We start from the raw sequence: 27,442 nt of genomic DNA on the forward strand, positions 1-27,442 counted from the left end.
AGGACACGGACACAAACCCAAATAAATACAATTTTCTCATACTAGACAAAGGGGCCAAAAATATGCAATGGAGAAAAGATAGCCTCTTCAACAAATGGTGCTGGGAGAATTGGAAATCCATATGCAACAGAATGAAACTAAACCCATATCTCTCACCATGCACGAAACTAAACTCAAAATGGATTAAGGACCTCGGAATCAGACCAGAGACCCTGCAGATTATAGAAGAAAAAGTAGGTCCAAATCTTCATCTTGTTGGTCTAGGACCAGACTTCCTTAACAGGACTCCCATAGCACAAGAAATAAAAGCTAGAATCAACCACTGGGATAGATTCAAACTAAAAAGCTTTCTCTCAGCAAAGGAAACTATCAGCAATGCGAAGAAAGAGCCTACAGAGTGGGAGAATATCTTTGCCAATCATACTTCAGATAGAGCACTAATCTCCAGAATCTATAAAGAACTCAAAAAACTCTACTCCAAGAATTCAAACAGTCCAGTCAACAAATGGGCTAAGGAAATGAATAGACACTTCACAGAAGAAGATCTACAAGCAATCAACAAACATATGGAAAAATGTTCAACATCTCTAGTAATAAGAGAAATGCAAATCAAAACCACCCTAAGGTTCCATCTCACCCCAATTAGAATGGCGATTATCAAGAATACGAGCAACAACAGGTGTTGGCGAGGATGTGGGGAGAAAGGTACACTCATACACTGCTGGTGGGGCTGCAAATTAGTGCAGCCGCTATGGAAAGCAGTGTGGAGATTCCTTAGAAAACTTGGAATGGAACCACCATTTGACCCAGCTATCCCACTCCTTGGCCTATACCCAAAGGACTTAAAATCTGCATACTACAGAAATACAGCCACATCAATGTTCATAGCTGCTCAATTCACAATAGCCAGACTGTGGAACCAACCTAGATGCCCTTCAATTGATGAGTGGATAAAGAAACTGTGGTATATATATACTATGGAATATTACTCAGCCATAAAGAATGATAAAATTATGACATTTGCAGGCAAATGGATGAAATTGGAGAATATCATGCTAAGTGAGATAAGCCAATCTCAAAAAGCCAAAGGACGAATGATATCGCTAATAAGTGGAGGTTGACACATAATGGGGGGGAGGGAAGGGTTAGAGTTAGGGTTAGGGAGGGGGGCAAGTATAGAGGAAGGTACTACTGTATAGAGGGTAAAGAGGGGTGGGAGGGGTGGGGGGAAGGGAAAAAAATAACAGAATGAATCAAACAACATTGCTCTATGTAAATTTATGATTACACAAATGGTATGCCTTTACGCCATGTACAAACAGAGAAACAACATGTATCCCATTTGTTTACAATAAAAAAAAAAAAAAAAGTAAATAAAATACAGAAAAGGGTTGAGGATGTGGCTCAGTGGTTAAGTGCCTGAGTTCAATTCCTGGTACCAAAAATAAATAAATAAATAAAGAACTGCTAACATTTTACAGATGAGAAAATTGAGGCTCGGAAAGATAAATATCTTGCCTATCACACGGTTAGTACATTAAAACTTGGGTCAATGTCAATGCTCTTTACAACTATAGTATTATGCCTCCTAGTCCTGACATCATTTCATCTGGCAATGCCAGGTTAATTGACCCTAAAATTTAAAAAGAACAGAATGCACATTTCAAGGGTCACAAAATATTCTCCCTTGTCATCATCACCACAGCCTCCTGCGGTGGGCAGCACTGTCCCTCTTACCCAATCAATCTGCTGCCATACTTATTGAAGGAGCCAATAGTGTGTTGAGGCAGAGTCAAAAGTGCACTGGTTGGAATCTCCACTCTACTACTTTATGGCTATGAGTGAGTCCTGGGACAAGTCACTTCACTTTTCTGTGGGTCTGTTTCATCACAAATCTAATGAGAGGAACAGTCCCTACATTGGGGCTCATGGGGAGGGTGAAGCACTAACACAGGATGCACTTCCTGGGAAAGGTGATTAACATGAGCTGGGACTGTGATGCATGGGTGATCTTACCTAACACTGAACGCCCAAGAGAAAATTAATCCCTTTTCAATTCTTTTTTGAAACTTCCAATTGCTTCAAGAACATATCTTCCATAATTTAGTTTTTTAAAATTCTTTTGGTTGTCTGTAAATCTTTCCTTATTTATATGCGGTGTGAGACTAGAACCCACTGCCTCACACATACTAGGCAAGCGCTCTACCACTGAGCCACAACCCCAGCCCCATAATTTATTTTTGACACCCATGAATACCAAAGTTCATTTGTTAAAAACAAGCAAAAACAAGATCGATCTCCGAGTCTTAGACAATGAAATCTAGGCAGAACTTGTTAACAATGGCCCGTTTTCATTATATTAAATACATTTATTTGTATCAGTAGCTTCTGCATAAGACAAATAAAAGCAATTTTCCATTCACAGTAAAGTGACGTTTTCTCTCAAATTTCTGTTTTACAAGTGGGGCTGGAAGTGTAGCCCGGTGGTAGAGTGCTTGCCTAGTATGTGCAAAGCCCTGGGTTCGAGCCCCAGGAAGCACCCCTCCCCCCAAAATAAAATAACTTTAGTAAACAGTTGCACACGTGGTAAGTTGAACGCAAAACCCACAAAGGTGGGAGCCGGCACACAAAAGCGCACAATAAACGTGAGCTGTTACCACCACCATCAGGAGGCTACAACGCAGGGCCTGAGGATGCTGCAACTAACACTTTCCAGATGACCGGATGACAGGGAACCTCCGGAGGAGTGGGCGGAGAATCCGGCCGGTTCCCCAGCCCAGAGACACCCCTTGCGCGGTCTGCACCTCAGTCCGGAAGCTCCCAACCCGACTCCGCCGTGCCGCGGGCCACCCCACCACCGTCCACTCCTCACCACAGTGCTTCTCTGACCGATCCTCGCCTGCGAGCTACTTCCGGCCGCCAGGCGATCGCAGCGCACACACCATAGAGAAGCGGAAGAAAGGAAGGAGCGGCCGGCCGGAAGTAGGAGCAGAGACCGGAAGTAAGGGCGACGGCCCCGGAAACCCGCAGGTGGGTGCGAGAAGAAAGGAAGCTGCGGTTCTTATCTGGAGTCGCGCCTTCTCGCTGCTCTGAAAAACCTGGTAACTTAGGCCGTGGGTGAAAACAGTCGCTCTACTAGTGGGCGCTCGTTTCCCTAATTGTTTAAATGTTTGTGGTATGCTGAAGGTAGCACAAGAATGTGGCAGTGCCATAACTTGTTCCCTAGTGAATTTGCCTCTAAAAACGCGGCCTTTTTTTTTTTTTTTTTTTTAATAACATTGGGAGTTGAACCCAGGAGCATTCTGCCCCTGAGCTACATCCTCAGCCTTTCTTTTTGAGACCGGGTCTAAGTTGCCAAGGCCGGCCTCCAACTTGTGATCCTCCTGCTTCGGCCTCCCCAGTCGCTTAGATTATGGACGCCGGCCATCACACCTAGCCATAATAGAACACCACACCAATGAAGGCAAGTCAGGGAGGGCATAACTCCATTTTACACTTGTTTTTTCCATAGGGGTTTTCTCCATGTTAGGCCTAATTTGCCCGGTTCAGAGTCACATCTCTAATGCATCAAATGTTTCTTACCCCCAGCATGAATTGTAAAACAGGTCCAAGGATTTTTGGTGTAGGTTCCATTCATCTGGAGCTAGATTCAGTATTCCTCCTGAATCCCATGTCGTGCACAGTTCTGCCCTGGGGTAAGGATGAATGCCCTCCTTGACAGTAGCTCCTGAACACAGTACCCTCCAGGGGAACAGATCACCAGGTGGAACTGAAAAGCCTCTAAGCTCTGCTTTGTCCTGCTTTGGGCCGACATTAGTTGCAAATGAGGAAAAGACACTGCAATTTATAGTAAATATTTAATTGGTTCCATCAGCAACTTCTGCGCATTTTCCTGGTAAGAAGGCAGACTTAAGATACCCAGGGGTTCATGAGGTATGGGGGTCACTGAGGAGGTCCCCAGAGTCACTGACCCTACTCCACAAGCTTCAGGCCCTGTAAAATAAGGGTTGGGCTGACAGAATGTCAAGTACAGGAAAAGGGAATGCAGGATGAGGGAAATACAGGCCCTGTTCTGTAGTTTTGCCTGGAGGGAGGAGGGAGGGCAGGAGAAGGGCTGGGACTACATATTTAAGTTCTCAACCCTAGATAAGCCTTTCTGTCTTGTATTATGAACCCTCTTGCCAAGTGGTCTTCTGTCCCCTCTATTCTATCTTTCCAGTTCTGCATTACAAATTGTGCAGTTCAAACTCAAGTTCTGACTTATAAGTTCTAATTTCTGGGTTCCTGTTTCATGTCTGTCTCTTGCCCCCAAATTGATTCTACTCCAATCCCTTTTCCCATCCTCTCTGGGTAGATTCTGGATTTCATCCTAACCTTGCAGATTTGAGGGTTTACGGCAGTACCAGGCTTTTCCCCACCAGGTGGGACTTGACTCAGTCTTTGCTTGTGCGGCAAGGATGGCACCATTGAGACCAGGGACTTCCCGAGGGGCTGGCCTGGTCTGACCTCCCTTCTAACTACTTACTGGTCACGCTACCTTCTGTGTAACTGTTGCTAATCCAAGGGTTTCCATGCTGACACCTGGGACTAGTGGCCTTGATAGGAGGAATCTTTCAGGGAGAACTGTGAGAAATCCTAAAAGGTTGCTATTCTTCATTTAGGGAAATTAGAAACTACTTCCAGCAGTAGGGAAGGAGGTGAGTGGAGAAGGCTTAGGGAAGGGTCTGGACAGAGCTTAAGTCCTCAGAGCCGTGTCATCTTTGTCCGAGCTGTGCACTATCCTTCAGAGTTTTCCCAGAACAAAGAGAAATCAGGGCTGGGAGCTCCTCTGTCCCTGGCCGCCTTGAGGGTGAAGGGGAAGGAGGTAGAGCCATCAGCAGCGTCATTGGAGAGGCGAAATCTTCAAGGGGATCATGATCCGAGACTCCATATGTCTCACCAAGGGGACTGTGGAGAAAGGCAGAGGTTGGGATGGGCGTATAGATAAGCCAACAACTCCCCCATACAAAAATGAACACAGGCCTTTGAAAGGAGAGGAGGCCCAGATGCTGAAACAGGAAAGTCTCATTGCTGTCCTAAAAAAGCCAATTGAAAGCATCAGGTCTCCCAAATTATGTAATGAGACAGGGCTTTCAGGGTAATGAGATGAATATTTTTATTGTTTTGTTTTTTGGTACAGAACCCAAGAGCACTTTAACACTAAGCTACCTCTCCAGCCCTTTCTGTTTTTTTATTTTGAGACAGGTTCTTAGTAAGTTGCTGAGGCTGGCCTCAAACTTGTGATCTTTCTGCCTCAGACTCCCAAATCACTGGATTATAGATATACACAACCATGCCTAGTAAGATGGAACATTTTTAAAAATTTAATTGCTGTGTATGTGAAAAAGTAAGTAGCATAGGGCTGGGGATTTAGCTCAGTGATACAGACGTGACCAGCATGCATGAGGTCCTAAGTTCATCCCCAGCAGCACAGAAACAGAACAAAACTAGCATAGTTTAAAAATGCAGTCACAGACATTACTGCTAAGGACAGAGCTAGGTTAAGGAAAAAGTAGGGAGATTTAAAGAAAAATACCAAGAAGATCATTATAAGGTTGGGGGTGTAGCTCAGTGGGAGAGTGTGTGCTTATGAGCATGTGCAAGGTCCTAAGTTCAATTCTCAGCACTAAATTTTTTTAAAAAATCATGGTAGGCCACACACAGTGGCACACACCTGTAATCCTAGCAGCTTGCGAGGCTGAGGCAGGAGGATAGTGAGTTCAAATCCAGTCTCAGCAATTCAATGAGGCACTAAGTAACTCAGACCCTGTCTCTAAATAAAATATATTTTTTAAAAAGGACTGGGGATGTGGCTCAGTGGTTACGTGCCCCTGTGTTTAATCCCTGGTACAAAAAAAAAAAAATTATGGTTGTACAATGGCTGAGCAAAAACTGTGAAGTGATCCTTCAGGTGCTGAGGTTTGAAAAACACTGATTTAGTTCAACCACATCATTTTACAGATGGGGAATCTGCAACCCAGAGAGAAGAGGGTCAGCTCAAGGTTACTCAGGAGGTTTTAGACTCTTGTCTCCTGCTCAGAGATTTTCAGACTTTAATGTGCATACTAAATCACCTGTAATTTTCTGTAACAGTGCAGATTCTGCTTCAGTAGGTTGGGGGAGGCTGATTCAGCATTTCTCACAAATGTCCAGAGGATGCCAGTACTGTCAGTTGGGACCACACTTTGACCAGCAAGCCTTCAGCCACCTCCTTCACAAGACACAGTCTTAGCTAGGCATGGTGATGCATGCCTCTAATCCCAGTGACTCAGGAGGTGGAGGCAGGAGGATTGCAAGTTCACAGCCAACCTCAGCAATTTAGGGAGACCCTAAGCAACTTAGTGAGACCCTGTCTCAAAATGGAAAACAAAATAGGCTGGGGATGTGGCTCAGTGGTTAAGGGCCTCTGGGTTCAATCCGTGGTATCCATTCCCACTCCCCCGGGGAAAAGTACTACTTTCTGACACTAGCTGTTAAGTGTGGAAGCTTAACTATGCTCCTCAAGGGCAGGGACAGGCTCTTATTTATTTTGAGCCTCCACCCACCACCAGAGTTCCCCATACATAGCAAGGGCTCAGCCAACATCTACTGACTCCAGGTGGTTCTCTGGGGTTCTAGGGGCAAACACCATGAGCAAAAAAACTTGCTCAAAAACTTTGCTGAATGATTTCTCTATGCCAGAGTCAGGGCATAGCATTTTTTAGCCAGGCATGATCTCAGTGACTTGGGAGGCTAAGACAGGAGGATTGCAAGTTTAAAGCCAACCTCAGCAACTTAATGAGGCCCTGTCTCAAAATTAAAAAAAAAAAAAAAAAAAAAAAAAAACCAAAGGGCTAGGGATGTGGCTCAGTAGTTAAGCACCCCAGGGTTCAATCTCCTGTATCAAAAGCCAGGGGGGCACTTTTCATAAATTAGTTCATGAAGTCCTCCCTATAGCCATCTGAGGGAGACTAGTACCATCACTTTATCACAGATGAGGAAGCAGCTTCAGCATGCACAGGTGGTGGGGAACGCTCAGCTACAACACACCTCCCAGGAAGGGACCACCTAGATGTATTACCATCTGCTAGGGTACTCACTTAGGACTACTTACATCACGTGGAATATGCCACTATGATAGAAACACACTCACTTATTGTTTAAAGCGAGTTCTGAAGCCAGGTGCAGTGGCCTAGTGACTCAGGAGGCTGAGGCAAGAGGATCACAAGTTCAAAGCCAGCTTCAGCAATTTAGCAAAGCCCTGAGAAACTTAGTGAGACCTTATCTCAAAAAGGGTGGGGATGTTGCTCAGTGGTTAAGAGTCCCCAGGAGGCTGAGACAGGAGGAGCTCAAGTTTGAGGCTAGCCTCAGCAACTTAAGGCTCAGTGGTAAGGCGCCCTTGGGTTAAATCCCCAGTACAATAAATAAATAAATAAAAAGAAAGCGAATTCCCCATCACTGGGCATGAAACTAGATCTCTTTGTAGAAGGAATTGTATCCTTTTATTCTTAGGGCTCCCGCAGATGACTCCCCAAGGCCCCACTGACTGCCGGAGATGGTGCTCACCTGTATAGTAGACATTTTCATCCCAGCCCCTCTTCCTCCAGGCAGCATTTCGAGTCTCCTCCCGAGACTGCAGGTCTTTATAAGCTGTGGGAAAGGCACCGGCTCATTCCTCAAGTACCGAGGGTCTGATCCCCTCTTCAGCACAGGGTCCCCTTTTCCACTGCACCAAACTGCCCTGCTTTTTTTCTTCCCAAGATGCCTCCCTTGGATATTAGCAAATACTGTCTGCTTTGTCAGTCTCACCCAACCAGGTGTACAAAAAGATTAATTTCAGATGACTACAAATAATAATACTAGAAAAGTGGGAGATGAAGAAGACAAGAAAGGCCTCCCTGAGGGGGTGAAATGTAAGCTCAGAGCTACAGGATGAGGAGCTGGCTGTGAATTGCTGGGCGATGGCCTTCTTAAGTTGAGGGAAGAGCCCATGCAGTGGCCCTGCGGTGGGGAATGGCCTTCAGGGTTTTAAGGAATGCACATGTATTCTCAATTCCAAAATTTATATTTTTAGCCCCAAACTCTCCTGTGGATTCCAGACTGTGTATGCAGTGCCCATGTGACACCTCCACTTGGGTGTGTCAGAATCTTAAATGTGTCATTCTGAGGGACAAAATTATACTCCTGACGCCTCTTCCTTGCTCCTCACAGAAGAGCCCTGGATCTCTTCTGGAATCCTCTTCTCCCTTGCTCCACCACAGACAATTCCTTCTCAAGTTCCACTGGTTCAACCTCTAGACTAATGACTATGTGGATATCTCAGCAGCGCACTGCCACTTCCTGAGGCTGAGCCCCATCCTGTTTGCATGAACCTGTTTGCATGAACTGATGTAAGTATCTCCTGCTGTCCAGCTTTCTCTTTTGCTTCCCTACCAAGCACTCTCAGTAATGCACCCGGAAGCCAGAGGAATCCTGTAAGAATGCTGCTGCAGCCTCCCACTCCATTTATGATAAATCCCAGCTCTTCCCCATATTCTGTAAGGCTCAGCCTGATCTGGCATCTCTTCCCTCTCATATCCTATCTCACATTATTCCCCACTCATTCCATTCCAATCTCCTTTCTCTACCTCAAAACCTCAAAAGCCTTTCCCTGTTGCAGGGCCTTTGCACATGCTGTTCTCACCATTCAAAATGCCTTTCCCCAGCAGTTCACAGCTGGTGCCTTCTCATCCTTTACTTCTGAGCTTACATTTACCCCTCAGTGAGACCTTGTCTACCCTAACCAATGTAGGTCCTCCATGTTTTTTTCTGTCTCTCCCAGTCTCTTTTCTACAAATAATATTTGTAATCATCTGAAATGAGTCACTTTGACTAGTTTACATCTGAGATAATGTCTCCCTCTACTAGACTGTAAGTTCCGCAAGGGTACTAATGTATCCCCCTGGTTTACAAAGAGACAGTGGAGAAAGGGGACAACAGAAGTTCCTGGAAGGACCCTGACCTACCCCAGAGATGGTGCACAACGTAGAGCTCTCCTATCTGTGAGAAGAAGCCGCCCACTGCCTCCTGGTTCTCCTGCCGGTACTTGATGGCCCGAGCCCTAGAGATGGCACAGAGTATGGGGCAAGAGCCAGGCTGGTGCACAGGGACTCCTGAGGTGAACCCAGGCTGATTCCTTGGCCACACCTCACACGAGGGGGCTGAGGTGGGGCCCACGGCTCTCAGAGATGCTGAGGGAATAGGATAATGGAGATACAGATTTTGGCTGCTTTCCTACAAAGGGAGGCCTCACCATTTTCTAGGACATCTGCATCTCCTGGTGGGATCCTTCTCCAGGATCTCTGAGGGACAGAGGATGCTGGGTTCCCTGTGACATGGCCCTGGGAAAGTGGCCCCTGGGGCAGGACAGCAAGGTTCCCCCCCACTCCCAGCCCTGATGCCGCCACTCACCAGTTGTTCCCCCACTCAATCATGGTTCCTGGCTGAAAGAGAACCAGAGGAGGAGGGGAATGAGCCTCCACCTTGGATTCCTAGCCTCCCAGCAGGGCAGAGATGAAAAACCGTCCTGTCTCCCCAGCTCCAGGAGCAACTCGGAACTTGGCCCATTCATGAGTCCTGACTTCAGCCTGGGATGTAGGTATGCACATGAATGTACACACCTCTGCTCTAAGCACATAGGAAGGAAAAGGCCAGAAATCCAGACTGTGCTCTGGGGTACACGGCCCACCCACCTAGGGGCATCTCCAAAGCAATACTGCAGCAGGGAGGGTGGGAGCAGGAGGGGACCTTTTGGGAGGGAGGCACCTTGAGCTTGTATGTTCTCAGTTCATAGATGTTGGGGCCCGCTCTAGGCTGTGGCTCATTCCAGAAGCTAAACTCCAGGAGCAACTGGTTTCTCCTGGACAGCAGCATACAGCTCCGCTCCTTTCGGAACTCCAGGTACTCCTGTAGGCATGGTAATATGGGCAGAGCAGCCAGGAAGTGCCCTGCACCCCAGCAGGGTGCCCCATGGGCTGGTAGGGGAGCCCCCGGCAACAGGGCTGGACTGGAACTAATACCCAAAGAGGTTTGCCAAGTGGACGCTGACATACCTTGTTGCTCTTGAGCTTGTTCATGCAGTCCATGAGGGCGGGGTAGCCGCCTGAGAATCTCCACAGGTGCACTGTGGGAGGTAAAGATCAGGGCATTTCCAGGATCCTGCCTGGCTCATGCAAGTCTGGCTAAGTGTATGTGGTGGGGGAGACGGGGAAGGGCTCACAGGTCACAGAGGGTATAGGGGAGCCATGTCACGTGTTTCAGTAGGGTAGTGAGGCAACAAGATGTGCTCCCCCACTAGGAGCTCTTGTGAAAGGAGTACAGGGCAGAGAGATGTGAGAGGTCTAGACGCCAGGGCTGGGTGGTGAGAGTGGTGCTGGGGAGGTGGGCACCTCACCTGCTTGGTCCTGCTCCCCGTACCATGTGTTCCAGTTGCCCACGAGTGAGCAGGGATAGTCCTCATCCAGGTGCAGCTTGGGCAGCACAGCCTCCCTGTGGGAGGAGCACAAAGAGAAGATGAAACTCGTGCCAGTCAACAGGGCCCTGAGAATAAGGGTTCCAAATCAGGCCCCGTGAATTGGGGCTGAGGCTCCTCATCTCTAAGATACACAGGCTGGACAAGACATCCCTAGAACTTCCAGCAGTGAAATCCACATATCCTGGATTTTGGCAAGAAGGAGGCAGAGGATGTTCTGAGGCTGTGCTGGGACTGGGGCCCCTGAAGCAGGGGCTTAGACAGGCCGATGGAGAAAAGATGCTCACGTCAGACTGTTGTAGGCATCCAGACACTCAGGCTTCACATTGTGAACTGCAACAGAGGACAAAGTGGGAGGTGAGGTGGGGCGTGTGGACATGTGTGTGCATTTGTCTCTTCTGCTGGGGTGGGTGGAACCCATCAGAGCCAAAGCTCCCAGGATGGCACAGAATGTTTCCAACCCTCTCATCTCCATGTTGGAACCTCAAAGGCCCCCAGAGGTCCTAAGAGAGAAGGGCTGGCCAGCCCAGCAGCCACTCACACTGGATCTTATAGAGGTTGCTGGTCTCCTTCTTGGACAGTAGGGTGGAGTGGGCATCCTTCCGAGGATCCACCTTGTGGACAAAGAGGGACCGAAACCAGCTGCTTTCATTGTCCTTAGAATAGAAACTGTAGGAGAGAAAAGTTCAGGGAGACACGCAGGGGTAGTAATTCCATCTGCTCAGATGTCTTGCTGTGGGATGTAGCTCAGTGGTAGAGCATTTACCATGAGTGCATGAGGCCCTGAGTTACATCCCTAATATTCCCCCCAAAAAAGTAAAGTGTCGGATCAGATGTCTTACTTCCCCAGGCTAGTGACCTACATTTCTGGAAACAGGGCCATGGAATCCCATTGCAGCTTGGGTGTGAAATGCCACCAGCCTGGCAGACTTGGTCTCTTCTACAGAGATCCCAGCTGCCCAGTCTGCAGCTTTGTAGGACCTCGGGAGTATAGAAAAGGCATCCTTACCTCTATCCTCTCTCTGGCCTTCCTTCTTATACTTCGCTCTTTTCCAAGGGCTCCTCTACATGGGCCAACAATTGTAGCCTCTTACAAGAGAATCATCAACCCCTGCCTGATGCCTAAATCCTTGACAACCCTACCTATCTCCTTGCTCCCACCCCGCCCCCACCTGTGTATGCCACTCCAGATGTGCTCTACCCTGAACACACCAGGCTCTCTTGACTTTGTTGCTTCTTTGCAAATTCTGTCCCCTCTGACTAGAAGACTGCATTCATTGTCTTCCCCAGAGCTCATATTGCACTTGGCCTGTGGCCCCTTAGATCCTACAGAAAGACAAAGACAAATAAGCCTTGTTCTTGAGGAGGTCACAGTTCATTGTAAGAAAGAGGCCTCAGAACACAATTACAGCCAGGGTTGCTGGGAGAGAGTAGGTGAGCAGGCCTTCAACTCTGCCTCTGGTAGTATGGGCAGTGAGGAAATGAGCTGGTCAGTCTCCAGGGCTGACTTGGCAGATACAGGCAGAGCAGGGTTAAAAAAACATTGCAAGGCATTCGTTCATTCATTCAGCTAACACTTGACCACCCAGATAGGATGCTGTGAAAAAAATGAATCAATGAACATGATTATGTGTTTTGATCATGAGACAGTAGTTCAGAGCTGGGGACCCCTGCAAGATCCTACAGTTGGTGATCGTTACTCCCTTCCCCTTACATATGCAAGGTCCCAGCAAGGGCAGGCTTATTTTGAGGCTGTCTCCTTACTCTGAGGTCTTGTGGTCTGGCCTGAAAAGCAAATGTGCTGGAGAGATGATCTGTAGCAGTGGGCAAGCCCCTTCCTTTTCAAGCCTCTCTCGAATAGACATTACTACTTTTGCCAGGCATGGTGGCACACACCTGTAATCCTAGCAACTTGGGAAGCTGAGGCAGGGAGATCCCAAGTTCAGGGCCAGCCTAAGCAACTTTAATGAGGCTGTAAGCAACCTAGTGAGACCCTGCCTCAAAATAAAAAAAAGGGCTGGTGATGTGACTCAGTGGATAAGTGCTCCTGGGTTCTATCCCTGGTACTAAAAAAAAAGAAATTTTTTCCCCAAAATATGGATTAGCCTGTGGGACTCATAAGATAAAAAGATCACAAGACCAGCACTATTGCTCAGTGGTAGAGTGAATGGTTAGCATGCCTGAGGCCCTGGGTTCAATCCCCAGCAATAAAATAAAAAATCATCTTATATTGGTAATATATTTATATAGTATAAAGATGAGAAATTACTTTTCCAGACTGTTGATTCAGTAGTCTCTCCTTATCTGTGAGAGATACATTCCAAGACCTCCAAACCCTATATATAATGTTTTTTCCTATATGTGCATACATATGCTAAAGTTTAATTTATAAGTCAGGCACAGTAAGAAATTAACAGTGCTAATAATAAACTAGAATATAACAATATCCCATAATAAAATCATGTGAATGTTATCTCTGTTTACTTCTGGAATTTTCTATTTAATATTTTCCAATCACTCTTGGTGGCAGGTAATTGAAATTGTGGTAAATGAAGCTTGGGATAAAGGGAGACCACTATACTACTTTCCTGGGAGAGGGAAGAGGTAGATGGTTAAATTTTTCTCTTATTCATTGTAAATTTTTTTTAAAGGTTAAAAACTATTGGTTGGGGGGCTAGGGTTGTCTCTCAGTGATGGAGTGCTTGCCTAGCATGTATGAGGCACTGGGTTCAGTTCTCAGCACTGCATATAAACAAAGGTTCATCAACAACTTAAAAAAAAAAAAAAAACAACAACTATTGATTGGGAGGCTTAGGCAGGAGGATTGCAAGTTCAAAGCCAGCCTCAGCAACTTAGCAAGGCACTTAGCAACTCAGTGGGACCCTGTCTCTAATAAAATACAAAAAGGGCTACAGACATCGCTCACTGGTTAAGGGCTATGGATGTCACTCAGTGGTTGAGCACCCCTGGGTTCAATCCCCAGTACCAAAAACAAACAAACAAACAAAAAACCAAACTATTGGGTTAAGCATTTCTGAATTCATGGGCTCTGTCAGTTACTGTACATATATTTGTTTTATTAACAAAAAGCAAAAAAGAAAATTCAATAGATGGACAACATGATCTGAGAAATTAGGAGCCCTAAGCCAGGGAACCCTGAAGAACTTTTCAGTTGTATAAACTCACTCAATCCATGTAATGGCCTTACATTGTTGGTAATACTATTGTCCCATTTCCAGGAGGATAAAATAGAAGCTCAAGTTCAAGGAACTTGCCAAGGTCACACAGAAAATCAGGGAGCAAAGTTCTTTCCTTTCTTTCCTCCTTTTTATCCATCTATTTTGAGACAGGGTTTTGCTAAATTGCCAAGGCTGGCCTGAAATTTATAATCCTCCTGCCTCAGCCTCCCAAGTAGCTGGGATTACAGGCATGCAGCATTGCACTGGGCAAGAGCTCTTTTGTTGAAGGCCAGCTCTCACCTCATGTGGGCACTGAGGGACCTGACCTTTGGTTTGAATGTAGAGGGGCTGCTATTCCTGGAGGAGAGTGGACTATATTTGTGAACCAAGATCTTTGCTCCACAGCTGGGTTTCCAGTCATTTATTAACATCAGTAGTACCAAGATAAATAGGCCTTATCTAGCCCTGAGGAAAGAGCCTGGGGGCTGGAATGCTGAGGAGAAAGGATCCAGCAGCTCTAATGGGCTCCCATCTCTTCCCACTGTCCTCTAATCCTTCCTGTCCATGGGCTTCAGTTTCTGCATCTGTCAAGTGAGCAGGGCAGAGCAACCCACTTCAAAATACCTTTTCCTATAGGTAAAATCCAACAAGTGACTTGTCCAAAATCCCAGGATGGATCTGAACTCCAGTACCCTCAAATACATATTTTGAAGAGTTCAAGTTTCACTTTCTCAGTGAATCAGCAATGTTCTACCCTTGACCTTCCCAACCCCTTTCACCCTGCTCTTTTGTCTGCAATAACTTCTAAAATACTATACCTGGGCATAATAGCGTACACCTGTAATCCCAACAGCTCAGGAGACTGAAGCAAGAGGATCACAAGTTCAAGGAAAGCCTCAGCAACTTAGTGAAACCCTAAGCATCTTAGCAAGACCCTGTTTCAAAATAAAAAAGGATGTGGCTCAGTGGTTAAGTGCCTTGGGTTCAATCCAAAAACAAAATAAAACACTATACCAGGGTTGTGGGTATTGTTGTGGTGAATTTGCCTAGCATATACAAGGCCCTGGGTTTGACACCCAACCCCCCCCAAAAAATAAAATAAAAATAAAAAACTATATCAAAAAATTTTTTTTCGGGACTGGGTTATGGCTCAGTGGTAGAGCACTTGCCTAGCATGTGTGAGGCACTGGGTTCACTTATATATAAGTAAATAAAATAAATATCCATCAACAACTAATAAAAATATTAAAAAAGAAAATACTTTTTTTTCCTCTTGCTTAGTATGTACTTTGTTTACTGTCTCTCTGCCCACCAGAAGCAGCCCCACTAGGCAGGGACCTGGTCTGTTCTGTTACATCCCCACTGTATCCCCAGTGTCTGAAACAGGGCTAGGTACATGGTGTCTATGACTCAGTCTGTGCTTGGGAAATGAATGAATGGGCTGAGCAGGAAGGGCTAAGATATAGTTGCAATGAAAATGATGAAAGCTGGAAAGGAAACAAATTTGGACCCTGGCCTAGAATACGGACTCAGGGATCCCAACAATAGCAGAATTAGCCCCTAAGAGCACAGACTCTGGATAAACCCAGGTTCTAATCATAGCTCAGTTTCATCTTTCTAGGCTTCACTTTCCTCCTCTGTGAAAGAGGAGCCATTGAATGGGTCTTTAGAGAAAGGACCTAACATATAGTGCAACAATCACTATCCCTACCTACCTACCTACCTTCCTACTGGATCTCCCAGCTCCCACTTTCCCCATCTTTTCCTAATCTTTATAAAGTGCCATATGTATACACACACACACACACACACACACACACACACACACACTTTTTTTTTTTGCTTTTCTTTTTTCCTGTGGTGATGGGGTGATGGGGTGGTAGGGACGAAACCCAGGGCCTCCAGCATGCTATGCAGGTGCTCTACCAGTGAGCTACACTCCCAGCCCTTAAGGGAGGTACCCCCAGGTACCTAGCACCATTTTTCCATATACATACATATATATAAATATATATATACATACATAAATATAAATAACATAATACCATTATTTTGTGTATTTTTTATGTGGTGCTCAGGATTGAATTCAGTGCCTCACATGTGCTAGGCAAGTGCTCTACCTGAGCTACAACGCCAGCCCAAGTACCATTTTTAAGAAGCTGAATGCCTCTAAAACAAAGTCTGAATGTCTCCTCTTGGGATTCTAGCTTTAGTCTACTTTGGTGAGGGTTCCAGAGTGAACTTCTTTTTAAAGTCGGAAACTAGAGAGCCAGGATTCCCTACCTCAGTGGTTATCAAACTAACTGTCAGCATTACCTGAGAAACTTGTGAGAAGTTCTTAGCCCCCCCGCCCCCGCCCCAGACCTAGTGCATCAGAAATTCTAAGGGTAGGTTTAGCAATCTGAGTTTTTATAAGCCCACCAGGGGATTCTGATACATGCTTAAGGTTGAGGATCACTGCTCTAGAGCAATCCCAATTTTGTCTTTTCCTTCGTGTAATCTCAGTAAATCATCCCAGAAATGCCAAAAATCCTGGTATCTAAACTATTTTAAGAATGCCACTTTAGCTCAGAAAACATGATAAAGTTTTGTCCAGTCTGTTAGAAGGATCTACCCCTGCTAGTCGGCTCCAGCCCTTCCCCGCAAAAAATATCTCATATTTTCCCCTCAACTCTTTCACAATCTTATATGGATATGTCTTTTTTCTCAGTCACATGGGATGTCACTAGTTAATGTCTTTCAATCCCCCAGGTACCTAGCACAGTGTTTTTGACATCATAGTTGCAGAATAAATATTTGACCCAGATGAGAACTTCTCCATCTCTCTTTAGGAAAAGTTACTGTAGATGACACATTCATACTGCCAAGAGTGATCTACAGTCTGATGCCTCCCCACATGAAACCCAGAATGTTCTAGATTCATACACTAAGAGGTCGGCTCTACACATTCTGAAACATCACCTTGTTTGAATCAACTGACTCACTGCTCTAGATGGATGTCTTCAGCTAGAGGATAAAGTTGTGTTAACAAGATAACTGAAGCAACAGTAAGAGTAACCAGTGTTACTTACTATAAGCACTTACTAATCCTCAAAGTATATTTTTAAAATAATGAGGCTGTGACTGAGGATATAGCTCAGTGGGAGAACACTTGCCTCGCATGTACAAGGTCCTGGGTTTGATCCCCAGCACTGCCTGCCCACCCACCCACACACAAAATACAAGAAGGCTGGGCTGGGGAGATAGCTCAGTTGGTAGAGTACTTGCCTTGCAAGCACAAGGCCCTGGGTTCGATCCCCAGCACCGCAAAAAAAAAAAAAAAAAAAAAAAAAAAAGAAGGCTCAGAGATGTTTCCTGCCTTATTCAAGGATGGTTACTCAACGGACAAGAAGATTCCAATTCAGGTCTATTGGATTTCAAGGCCCAGCCTTTGTCTCCACCCCAGCAGCCTTACTGCCCCCAAACCTCAAGAGACCAGAAGGGCTACTGATAGTCCCACTAGTGACTCCAGAAAAATCAGTGGCAGGCTGAGGTTCAGAGAGAGGTACCCAATGTGGGACTACAAACTACAAAACTGCAAAAAGTTTTTGAGGGACTTGATAAATATTAATCTAAGAGCCTTCACAGCAATCCAGTGAAAAGTGCTAAGCAGGGATCACCATGCTCACTTTACAGAGAAGGAAACCACAGTTCAATGCAACTTCAGTGACTCTCCCCACAAGTTACCAAATGTAACTGAGGAACAGCAGGCTGCCTCTAAGTCTCCCATTCCTTTTATAGTCTCTGGCTATCTATCAAATGATTCTATCAAATGATTCTATCAGCTGATTCTGTCCCTTGCCCAATCTCAATTTCTTCACCTGGAAAATATGGGCTCATAAAAGATGATCTCCACAAGGTCTTTCAACCCTGACACTGTGTGGGTCTAGAGTAGAAACTGCCTGAGATGCAGGCTTGGGCAAGGGATGACACTTGAGTGCATCAGGTAACACACACATCACAAGCGTGGCCTCTTCAGTCCTCAACACTTGATTGATATACGTCCTTTTTTGTCATCCTCATTTTACAGAAAAGGAACCTGAAGCTTGAAGAAGTCAAATGCTGAAGGGCACCTTTCCAAAAATGGCTGATTTAGATTTGCTAGTGCCAGGCAAACTCCAGGCTCATTTCATGATGTCAGCTTTCATATTCATTATCAGGTAGTCCAGGTGAGGGGACATACTTTGGACACATGGGCTCCTCTCTCCCATGTGTCCAAAAGGCTTACTGCATAGTGCTCTAACATATCACAGGTCTAAAAGAACTCTGCAGCTTCACTCCTAGGCTGCTGGGTAGGAGGAAATCCTGCTTCTTTTTTACAAGGAGGGAGAAAGTGTTCTCACTTCTTTGGCAAATGTTCTTGAGCATATACTGTCCTGAGCCCTGTGGGGGTGGGGAGTTTAGGAAACAGAAAAATTAGGTAATGGTCTAATGGGACAGACAGGTAAGCACCAGGTCCTAAGTACACAGGATGATATGTGTAGAATGGGGGAAGAACAGGGCACTGAATAGAGGAGGGAGGAGTTGCCTAGAGGCACTCAGGGGAGGCCAAGCCCTGTCTCAGCCTAGGGCAAACAAAAGCCCTGGGTGAGCACATGGCCCAGCCAGCCTCCCTCCCCCAGAAGGCCAGCAGTTGTGGTGCAAAGTGCAAGGTACAGTCAGGATCCACTGCTGCCATGGTACAGCATGGAGAGTGACCTTGGACAATTCCCGTCTTCTCTTAGGCTTCTGTTGACCCACCTGTATAGTTCAGGGTGGGGAAGCAAAGGATCTGTAAGGCGATGGTCCTTGGGGCTCCTCCACTGAACCCCTGTCCTCATCTCTTCCTCCTAGAACTTGCTGAGGGACAAACTGCCTTGCCCAGAAGCCCCCAGAGGGTGCTAAATCATAGTCACAGTAAAAGGCCCCAGGAAAGGGCCAATACTAGTATCCTCGGTCTCCTCCCATCCTCCCTAAACTGCCCCTCCCACTCAACCCATCTTTCACTCTCGGCCCACACCCAGATTCTCACCAGCACAAAGACCCAGGCCAATCCTTCTCACCTCCCCCACTCTTCCCATTCCCTCCCCAGGCCTAGATCCTGGCTCCGCCTCTAATCCTTGGATTCCAAGCCGAGGAGTCTCCGCCCCTCCCCCAGGCCCAGACCCTGGCCGCCGCCCCTGCAACCCCGCGCGAGGCCGCCGCCTCCCACTCCCGCTCTCACCGCGTCGCAGCCGCAGCCGCGACGTCCCCCGCGCGGGGTCCCGGGTTCCCCAGCACCCGCCGCGCCGCCGCAGAGATGCTGCACAGACGCGGAGCCATGTTGCAGCGGCGCAGGTTGGAAGAAGGCCCCGCCCCCGAACCCGGCGGCGGAGGCGGGGCGCTCGTAAGCTCCGCCCCCCGGCTCTCCCGCCTCCCTCCTCTCTCGGTCCGGTGGGTCCTGCGCCCCTGCGTTCCCCAACTCCGCAGGTGGTTGGTGGAGAGCCCGGTGATCTCTGAGCTCTTGAGGCTCTACAGCTGACTCGCTGGGTTATCTTGAACAAGCCTTTTTCCACTCTGGGCCTCAGTGTTCATCTCAGTAAAATGGGGACCTCAAACAGTAATACCTGGGATCCAGAGAATGGGCCAAGGAGAGTCTGTAAGCTCTGAAATTGTACACAAGGTTATATGTATCTTTTTCCCCCCAAGTGCCGGGAATCAAACCCAGGTGCTCACAGAGGCTAGACAAGTGCTCTACCACTGAACTGCATCCTCAGCCCAACCCGCCCTCTGGGGCAGAGCATCCACAGGCAGCCTTTATCACAGTCTTTATCAAAGAAACAAACCCTAACAATTTAAGACAGGTGGGCAAAACTCTGGACAATTACTATGCTTTCTCTCCATCATCTCATGCCTTTTTAATCTTCCTCTGCCTCTTCTGTAGGAGTCACTTGGACCTCACATTCCCTTTTCTCTCACATGAAGTTCTTTTGCCGGTCTTCCAGACTAATCCCTTCTCAGCCCATAATCCTCAGATCACAGACTTGGGATCCTAAAGATCCCCCGGAGGGCGGACCCAGGGACAGAGAATGTCCACCCACTCAGTGGTGTCACTCCTGGTGTCCTTGGGATGGGGAGTGGAGAGCAGGCTTTACTTTCCTGATTCCTTCAAATATTGACTCTGCCTGGCTAAGTTCTGTGCTCTGAGACACCAAAGATTGATAGAACAAGCCCCATACTTCTTGGGAATCAAGGCCCAGTGGGGCGGAAGAATAAAGTCACCACTGACTTTGAGCCCCTTCAGAGCAGAGGCCTCAGCCACTCACTGGTCCCTCATCTCTCCTGCCTGATGTATTAAGAATTTACCAAATAAGTGAAAAATGTGCATACAAATATTTTTGCCAATTGTGATAGAGGCTATGAAGAAATTTGGGGGGGCTGGGGAGAGAGCTCAGTCGGTAGGGTGCTTGCCTTGCATGCACAAGGTCCTGAGTTCATCCCCAGCACCATAAAAAAAAAAAAAAAGAAAAGAAAAGAAAAGAAATTTGGGGGGAGAACTTGTAGTGAGGATAGGGAAAACAGAAGGGAAGTTATCTAAAGACTTCTGTAAGGAAGTTAGATTTGAATGATGACTTTCTTTTTTTTTTTTTTTTTTTTTTTTTTTTTTTTTTTGTACCAGGAATTGAACCCAGGGGCACTTAACCACTGAGCCACATCCCCAGACCTTTTTTAATATTTTATTTTGAGACAGGGCCTCTCTAAGTTACTTAGGGCCTCACTAAATTGCTGAGGCTGCCTTTGATCTTGTGATCCTCCTGCCTCAGCCTCTGGAGCAACTGGAATTACAGAAGTTGGCTCCTTTTTTCAGTGTTTCCACTAAATTTTCCAGAGTTGCTACATGAATATGTATTTTATGATTTATTTAAAAAGGAAACTATATGTCAACATGACAAATGGAAACCAGCATTGTCATAAGCAGGTGGTATCATCAACATAAATGCAATGAAAACAACGGTATTGATGTTACAATGTAGCTAAGGCAGAAGCTGAGTCTATAGCTTGAGCCCTTTGATAACAAAGTAAAGCACCTAGAGGGGTCAGAGACACAACTGGACCCAGTTTGGGCTGGTGCTTGCTCTCTCTTTCTCTTTCTCTCTCTCTCTCTCTCTCTCTGTACCAGGGATTTAACCCAGGGACACTTTACCATTGAGACACATCTCCAGCCCCCACTCCCTTTTTAAAATATTTGTTTAGTTGTAGATGAACACAATAGATTTATTTTGTTTATTCATTTTTATGTGGTGCTGAGGATCAAACCCAGTACCTCACACATGCTAGGCAAATGTTCTACCACTGAACAACAACCCCAGCCCTTTTTATTTCTTATTTTTGAGACAGGATCTCACTGAATTGCTTAGGACTCACTAAGTTGCTGAGGCTGGACTTGAACTTGCAATCCTCCTGCCTCAGCCTCCGGAGCCTGGGATTACAGGCGTGCACCACCACACTTGGCCCTAATTGCTGTTTGAGGTTATCAGAAAACCTGAAAGCAGTGGGTTTCTCATTCTGGAAATCAGTGTATTCTCCACAGAGCCCCCAGTCACAGCCACTCTGGATGGGTAGACAGAGGAACAGCAATGGAGACATCACGCAGTGGGAGCTGCTCTTCCCTTAGAAACCAAGTGTCACAGACTGAGTGCAAGAGGCAGAAGCAACCACTTGCAGAAGGCCTGACTTTGGACTCGAGTTTCGAAGAATGAATAGGAGTTTTCCAGGAGCAGAGGGAAGGAGAACCCCAGAAGAAGCAATATGCACACAGTACAGTTGTTCTCAGAGTCAGTGAAGGGTTGGTTTTACGACCTCTCATAGACAAAATAATCCATGGGTGTTCAAGTCCTTTATATACCAATAGTATCGGCATATAACCTATGCATGTCTAATATCTATGATGATGTGTATGTTGATGTAAATAGCTGTTATACTAGTAACAAAAAATAAAATAAGCCAGGCATGGTGGTGCAATCTCAGCAGCTTGGGAGGCTGAGGCAGGAGAATCACAAGTTTGAAGCCAGCCTCAGCAACTTAGCAAGGCTGTAAGCAACCTAGTGAGACCCTGTCTCAAAATAAAAAATAAAAAGGGCCAGGGATGGAGCTCAGTGGTTAAGAGTCCTTGGGTTCAATCCCTAATACCAAAAAATAAAATTAATAAAATTGTTTTACTGTATTGCTTAGGGAATAGTGACCAAAAAGAAAAAGTCAATGCATGTTCAGCATAGACACACTTTGTTTTCAATCCATGATTGGTTGAACCCAAGATGCAGAACCCACAATGCAAAGTTCTGATGGCACGTGAAGGGACTTCCAGGGAGAAAGCATAATAGAATATAATCAAATGTTGGAGATTTATGTGGCAGCAGCTTCTCACTCAGTACAAGGGATCGTTTTCTAACAATGGAATGGGCAACCTTGGTGACCTGTCACTGAATAATGCCAGCAGTGTGCATAGCAGCTCATTGGTCATGTGGAAGAGGACATCTGTTAATCAAATCACAGAAGCCAGATCTGATGACTGGGAGGAACTGGCCCTGCTGGTCTGGGGTGAGAGTTTCCCTAAAGCCTTAGTGTTTCTGCCTGCCTTACCTGCAGCTGGGAGGAGAGAGGGTTGACCTGCTGTCTTCTCCTGTTGGTCTTGCATTTCCAAGAAGGGTTTTGTCCATCTTGCTTCACCCAAGTAGCGCAGGAGCATCCTTCCATATCCTGACTGGGAAAGATGGAATACGGGTCTCCCTCCCCACCTATGTGCTGTGCTTTGAATGTTTGTCCCCCAGAATTTGTGTGTTGGAAATCTAATCCCCACTCATATGTTAATGGTATTTGGAAATAGTACCTGTGGGTGATTTGTTCATAGGGTCTCTGCCTTCAATAATGGATTAATCAATTCGTGGATTAATAGACTAATAGGTTATAAAGAGAGTAGGTTAGTTATCCTGAGGTGGATCTGTTATAAAAGCCAATTTGGGGTCTTGAGTGTGGCTCAGTGTTAGAGCATGTGATTAGCATGCGTGAGGCCCTAGGTTCAATCCCCAGCACACACACACACACATGTGCATACAAACCAGTCTGATTGTCTCTTGAGAACTCTCTCACCATATGATGCTTGCACTGCCTCTAGACTCAACAGAGTTCCCACCAGAACTGGTGTGGTGGCACATGTCTGTAATCCCAGTGACCTTGGAGGCTGAAAGGTAAGAGGATGGCAAATTCAAGGCCAGTCTGGGCAATTTAGCAAGATCTTGTGTCAAAGTAAAAAGAGATAGGGTATAGCTCAGTGGTAGAGTACCCCTGGGTTCAATCCCCAGTATCCTGCCCCTACACACACAGGGTCCCCAGCAGCAGGAAAGCCCATATCAGAGATGCAGCCCCTCAGCCTTGGACTTCCAAGCCTCTGGAACACTAAGAAATAAATTTCTTTATCAATTATCCAGTCTCAGAAATTCTTTTACAGCAAAAGACTAAGTCACCCCCTTTGAATGACAGTGTGGTAGCTGCCTAGAGGGACAGTTTCACCCAGCTAGGGTGATCAATTTATTCCAGTTTACCCTGGAATTTCTCAGGGTATTTGTTTTGTTTTGTTTTTTACTGGGAATGCACCCAGGACACTTAACCACTGAACCACATACTCAGCCCTTTTTTTTTCAATATTGGGGATTGAACCCAGGGCCTTGTGCTTGTGAGGCAAGCACTCTACCAGCTGAGCTACATCCCCAGCCCCCAGTCCTTTTTTAAAAAAAAATTTATTTTGAGACAGGGTCTCGCTCAGTTGCTTAGAGTCTTGCTAAGTTGCTGAGGCTAACTTTGAATTTGCCATCCTCCTGCCTCAGCCTCCTGAGCTGCTGGGATTACAGGCGTGCACCACCACACACCACCCTTTATATGTTTTACTTTGAGACAAGTTCTCCCTAAGCTGCTAGGGTCTCATGAAGTTGCTGAGACTGATCTTGAACTTGTGATTCTCTTATCTCGAGCTCTGGAGTCACTGAGTTTACAGGCATGTGCCACCACACTGGCTTGCTGAACTTTGTGGCACTTAATTACATACAATGCTGATGAACTGAGCACTTGTTATAAACTTGGCCCTGCCCCATGGACCATCATTCTGGGCAGCCAGTCAGTTGGACAAAAATTCCACAAATAAGGAATTAGACCATGTCCAATGGTTGTGGAATAAATTACCAAAGATTTCAGCAGCTTGAAACAATAAACATTATCTCAAACAGTTTGTAGGGGTTCATAATTCAGGAGTGGGTGGGTAACTGGGATGGTTCTGGATCAGGGATTCCCACATAGCAGCAGTCAGGAAGTTGGCCTGGGCTCTGGTCATCTGGAAACCTGACTGAGGCTGGAGAGTGCATTTCCATGGGGGGTGGGGGGTGGGGTCATGCATACTTCTGGCAAGTTAGTGCTGGTCATTGACAGGAGACCTCAGTTCCTTGTCACATGGGCTCCTCCAGTGATTGTTTAGGTGTCCTGACATGTGGCAGTTGATATCCCCCCAGAGATCCAAGAGAGAATAAGGTGGAATCTTTGTGGACCTTCATGACCTAGCTTTAGAAGTCAGTTGTGATACGTCCATGCATTCCTTTGGTTATCTATGGTATGAGGGCTCAGTACAGGAGTGGATTATACGAGTATGAATACCAACATTTGAGAGCTGCTGGGACCATTTTGGAAAATGGTTACCAAAATTAGATTTTGCACTATGTCCAATTTAATTGTTGGGTTTGGACTCAGCTCCCCAAGTGTCTCCTCCTTCTCCTTCCCCTTCTTCTCCTCTTCTTCCTCTCATAGTGCTGGGGATCAAACCCAGGGTCTTGCACATGTTAGTTAAGTACTCTACCACTGAGCTAATACAGCTCCCTCAAGCTGTCTTTTTAAAGCAGACCTTTCCAGAACCCACATTTCCTCTGTCTTAGGATCTCTCCATTGGCTTCCCCATCCCCTTCCTCTCTGAGCTCCCTTCCTGCCCACCAGCAAGTCCGTGACATCTCTTTCTCCTGAGCATGTCTCCCATCCATCCCTTTCCTCTCTGCAGGGAGTGAATCCATCCTCTTCTCCTTCCTCCCTCCTTCCTTCCCTCCCTCACAGCTGCCCTCCTGGAATCCGCCTTCATAACTCTCTGCCAAGGCCTGCTGTCCACTTGTGTAATGCAATAAGGGAAGCGAGGGACAGAGACAGATGAGCAGCACTGGGCAGAGAGGAGCAGGCAGGTTCATAAGTGTAATATATGAACAAACCTGCCATCATCCATTCCCTAGGACAAATAGATCATCACCAAATAAGCTGCAGGAGAGCAAAGAGACAAATTACCCAGCTGCCGCGGTGTCACCTGCTTCTTATTGATGGGCTTTTTTGTTCAGGCCCGACTGCTCTCTGAGAACTGTATCCTCCAGCTCCTGTGGGACCCCAAACAGGGGGGCCAGGGACAAGAAAGTTTTTATGTCTACACTGGAGCATGAGCTGCAAGACCAAGTCCCAGCCTCTCTGTACTATGTATCACATGCAGATATGAATTATATTATTTTGACACAGTGACACATAAAAACATTAGCAAAACACTTTTCCATGTATAAAGGATAAATAATACAAATGCAAAATATCATCTCAAGTTCTGAACAATTTCTAAACTGTTGGTGTAGATTGAATTATAAGCTGTTTATACTACTACCACAGCTGGTGCCGCTATAAGCCAGGAAACAAATGCCCACAAACTGTCTTTTTTTGTTGGGAGAGGGCTACCGGGGATTGAACTCAGGGACACTTGACCCCTGAGCCACATCCCCAGCCCTTTTTTGTATTTTATTTAGAGACAGGGTCTCACTGAGTTGCTTAGCGCCTCGCTTTTGCTGAGGCTGGCTTTGAACTTGAGATCCTCCTGCCTCAGCCTCCCAAGCTGGAATTACAGGCATGCACACCGTGCCTGGCCTTCATACTGTCTTGACTGAGTGAGTCATAGTGCTGTTGGCATGATTTTGACTCTAGCAACCACAAATGCTTCTTCTTCTCCCCCTACCCCACCCCCACCAGGAATATAGCTCAGGGGTATTTCTGCCCAGTTACATCCCCAGCCCTTTATACTTTCTATTTTGAGACAGGGTTGCTTAGAGCCTCGCTAAATTACTGAGGCTGGTCTCAAACTTGTGATCCTCCTGTCTCAGCCTTCTGAGTCGCTGGGATTACAGATGTGTGCCACCACACCTGGCTAGCAACTGCTTCTTGTGACTACTGACCTGTTATTTGTCCATTCACTGTTTGTACAAACCATTCTAAATAGCTTTAACAACATCATTTAAAGGGCTGGGGAGATAGCTCAGTTGGTAGAGTGCTTGCCTTGCAAGCATATAGGCCCTGGGTTCAATCCCCAGTACCGCAAAAAAAAAAAAAAAAAAAAAAAAAAAAAAGATCTACTTAAGCACTCACAAAGTAGAGATGTTAGTATTTGGGCCCCCCCCCCCCCCCAATCTATACCTTTGGAGTAGACATTGAGCATGATAAAGAATACACAACAACAAAAGAGCCCAATCTCCTCTGCCCAGGTGGTACTGCTAATTTAGGAGAGTGCCCGCAGGCCAAGATGATGCTGCAAAAATACAAAGCACCATCAAAGTCAAAAACGTAGTAAGATAGTTGTGCGGATTTATGAGTTGTGTGAGTGCCTTTTATCTTTACATTCATTCCTATGGGGGAAACAGGTCTTGGAAGACTAAATTTTGAATCACGTGAAGATTACAGAAAATATTCTTGTAAAATATGGCTTCCCTGGATCTCCTCAGCTACCTTGGCATAAATATAACTGCTGAAAGTCACTTCTGAAAGGGGGTGCTATGGGTTATGCTCCCCCCCAAAAAGATGTTGATGTCTTAACCCACAGGACCTCAGAAAGTGATCTTATTTGGAAATAGGGTCTTTTTAAATTTTTTTCTTTTTACTTATAGATGGACATGTACCTTTATTTATTTATTTATATGTGGTGCTGAGAATCGAACCCAGTGCCTCACACATGCTAGGCAAGCGCTCTACCACGGACCGGCAACCCCAGCTCCTGGAAATAGGGTCTGGACAGAGGTAATGAAGTCAGTAGGCTAGGCCCTGATCCAATATGACAGGTGTCCTAAGAAAAAGGGGAAAGGTGGAGCTGGGAGCAGCGGCACACAGCTGTGATTCCAGTGATGTGGGAGGCTGAGGCAGGAGGATTTCAAGCTCAAAGACAGCTTCAGCAACTTAATGAGAACCTGTCTCAAAATTTTAAAAAACTAATGAAAAGGGCAAGGGATGGATCTCAGGGATACAGGGATATAGTGCCCTTGAGTTCAATTCCTAGCCTTCCACCCCACCCCTTCAAAAAACAAAGAGGAAATGATTTGAGCAGAGACAGATGGGCATAAAAGATGGATGATGTGAAGCCACGTAGGGAGAAGATGGTGTGAATATTGGAGGTATGCTGCCACAAGCCAAGTAATACCTCTGGTTACCAGAAGCTGCAAAAGACAAGGGAGAGCCGGGTGTGGTGGCACATGCCTGTAATCCTAGTGATTTGGGAGGCTGAGGCAGGAGGATTGCAAGTTCAAAGCCAGCCTCAGCAATTTTGTGAGGCCCTAAACAAGACCCTGTCTCTAAATAGACTATTAAAAAGGGCTGGGGATGTAGCTTAGTGGTAAAGCACCTCTGGATTCAATCCCCA

General features: G+C 46.2%; 2 protein-coding genes across 5 annotated transcripts in view; both read right to left on the reverse strand.

The window, feature by feature from the left end:
* THOC5 (THO complex subunit 5) overlaps window positions 1–2,985 on the reverse strand; it is a 41,019-nt gene extending 38,034 nt beyond the window's left edge. For both annotated transcript variants that reach the window (XM_079151332.1, XM_079151331.1), the window contains exon 1: window positions 2,873–2,985. The gene's annotated coding sequence lies outside the window, so the exon portion shown is untranslated. The remainder of the gene's footprint in view (window positions 1–2,872) is intronic.
* Window positions 2,986–3,843: 858 nt separating this feature from the next.
* Window positions 3,844–19,096, reverse strand: NIPSNAP1 (nipsnap homolog 1). Of its 3 annotated transcripts, none has more exons than XM_079151431.1 (10): window positions 18,950–19,093; window positions 11,070–11,197; window positions 10,816–10,861; window positions 10,451–10,545; window positions 10,110–10,180; window positions 9,823–9,963; window positions 9,469–9,500; window positions 9,024–9,118; window positions 7,585–7,668; window positions 3,844–4,947 (listed from the first exon to the last, which is right to left on the reverse strand). In XM_079151431.1, exons 1-10 carry the CDS (start codon window positions 19,045–19,047, stop codon window positions 4,883–4,885), a joined length of 855 nt encoding a protein of 284 aa, XP_079007557.1. In that variant the 5' UTR covers window positions 19,048–19,093; the 3' UTR covers window positions 3,844–4,882. The 3 variants fall into 3 exon arrangements, with proteins under 3 accessions (XP_079007557.1, XP_079007559.1, XP_079007558.1); XM_079151433.1 differs by lacking the exon at window positions 18,950–19,093 and adding an exon at window positions 11,741–13,312; XM_079151432.1 differs by lacking the exons at window positions 3,844–4,947; window positions 7,585–7,668 and adding an exon at window positions 7,747–8,390 and having other exon boundaries at window positions 8,969–9,118; window positions 18,950–19,096.
* Window positions 19,097–27,442: the final 8,346 nt, after the last annotated feature.

The sequence above is a fragment of the Sciurus vulgaris genome, assembly GCF_902686455.1.
Source record: "Sciurus vulgaris genome assembly, chromosome: 8".
Lineage (NCBI taxonomy): Eukaryota > Metazoa > Chordata > Mammalia > Rodentia > Sciuridae > Sciurus > Sciurus vulgaris.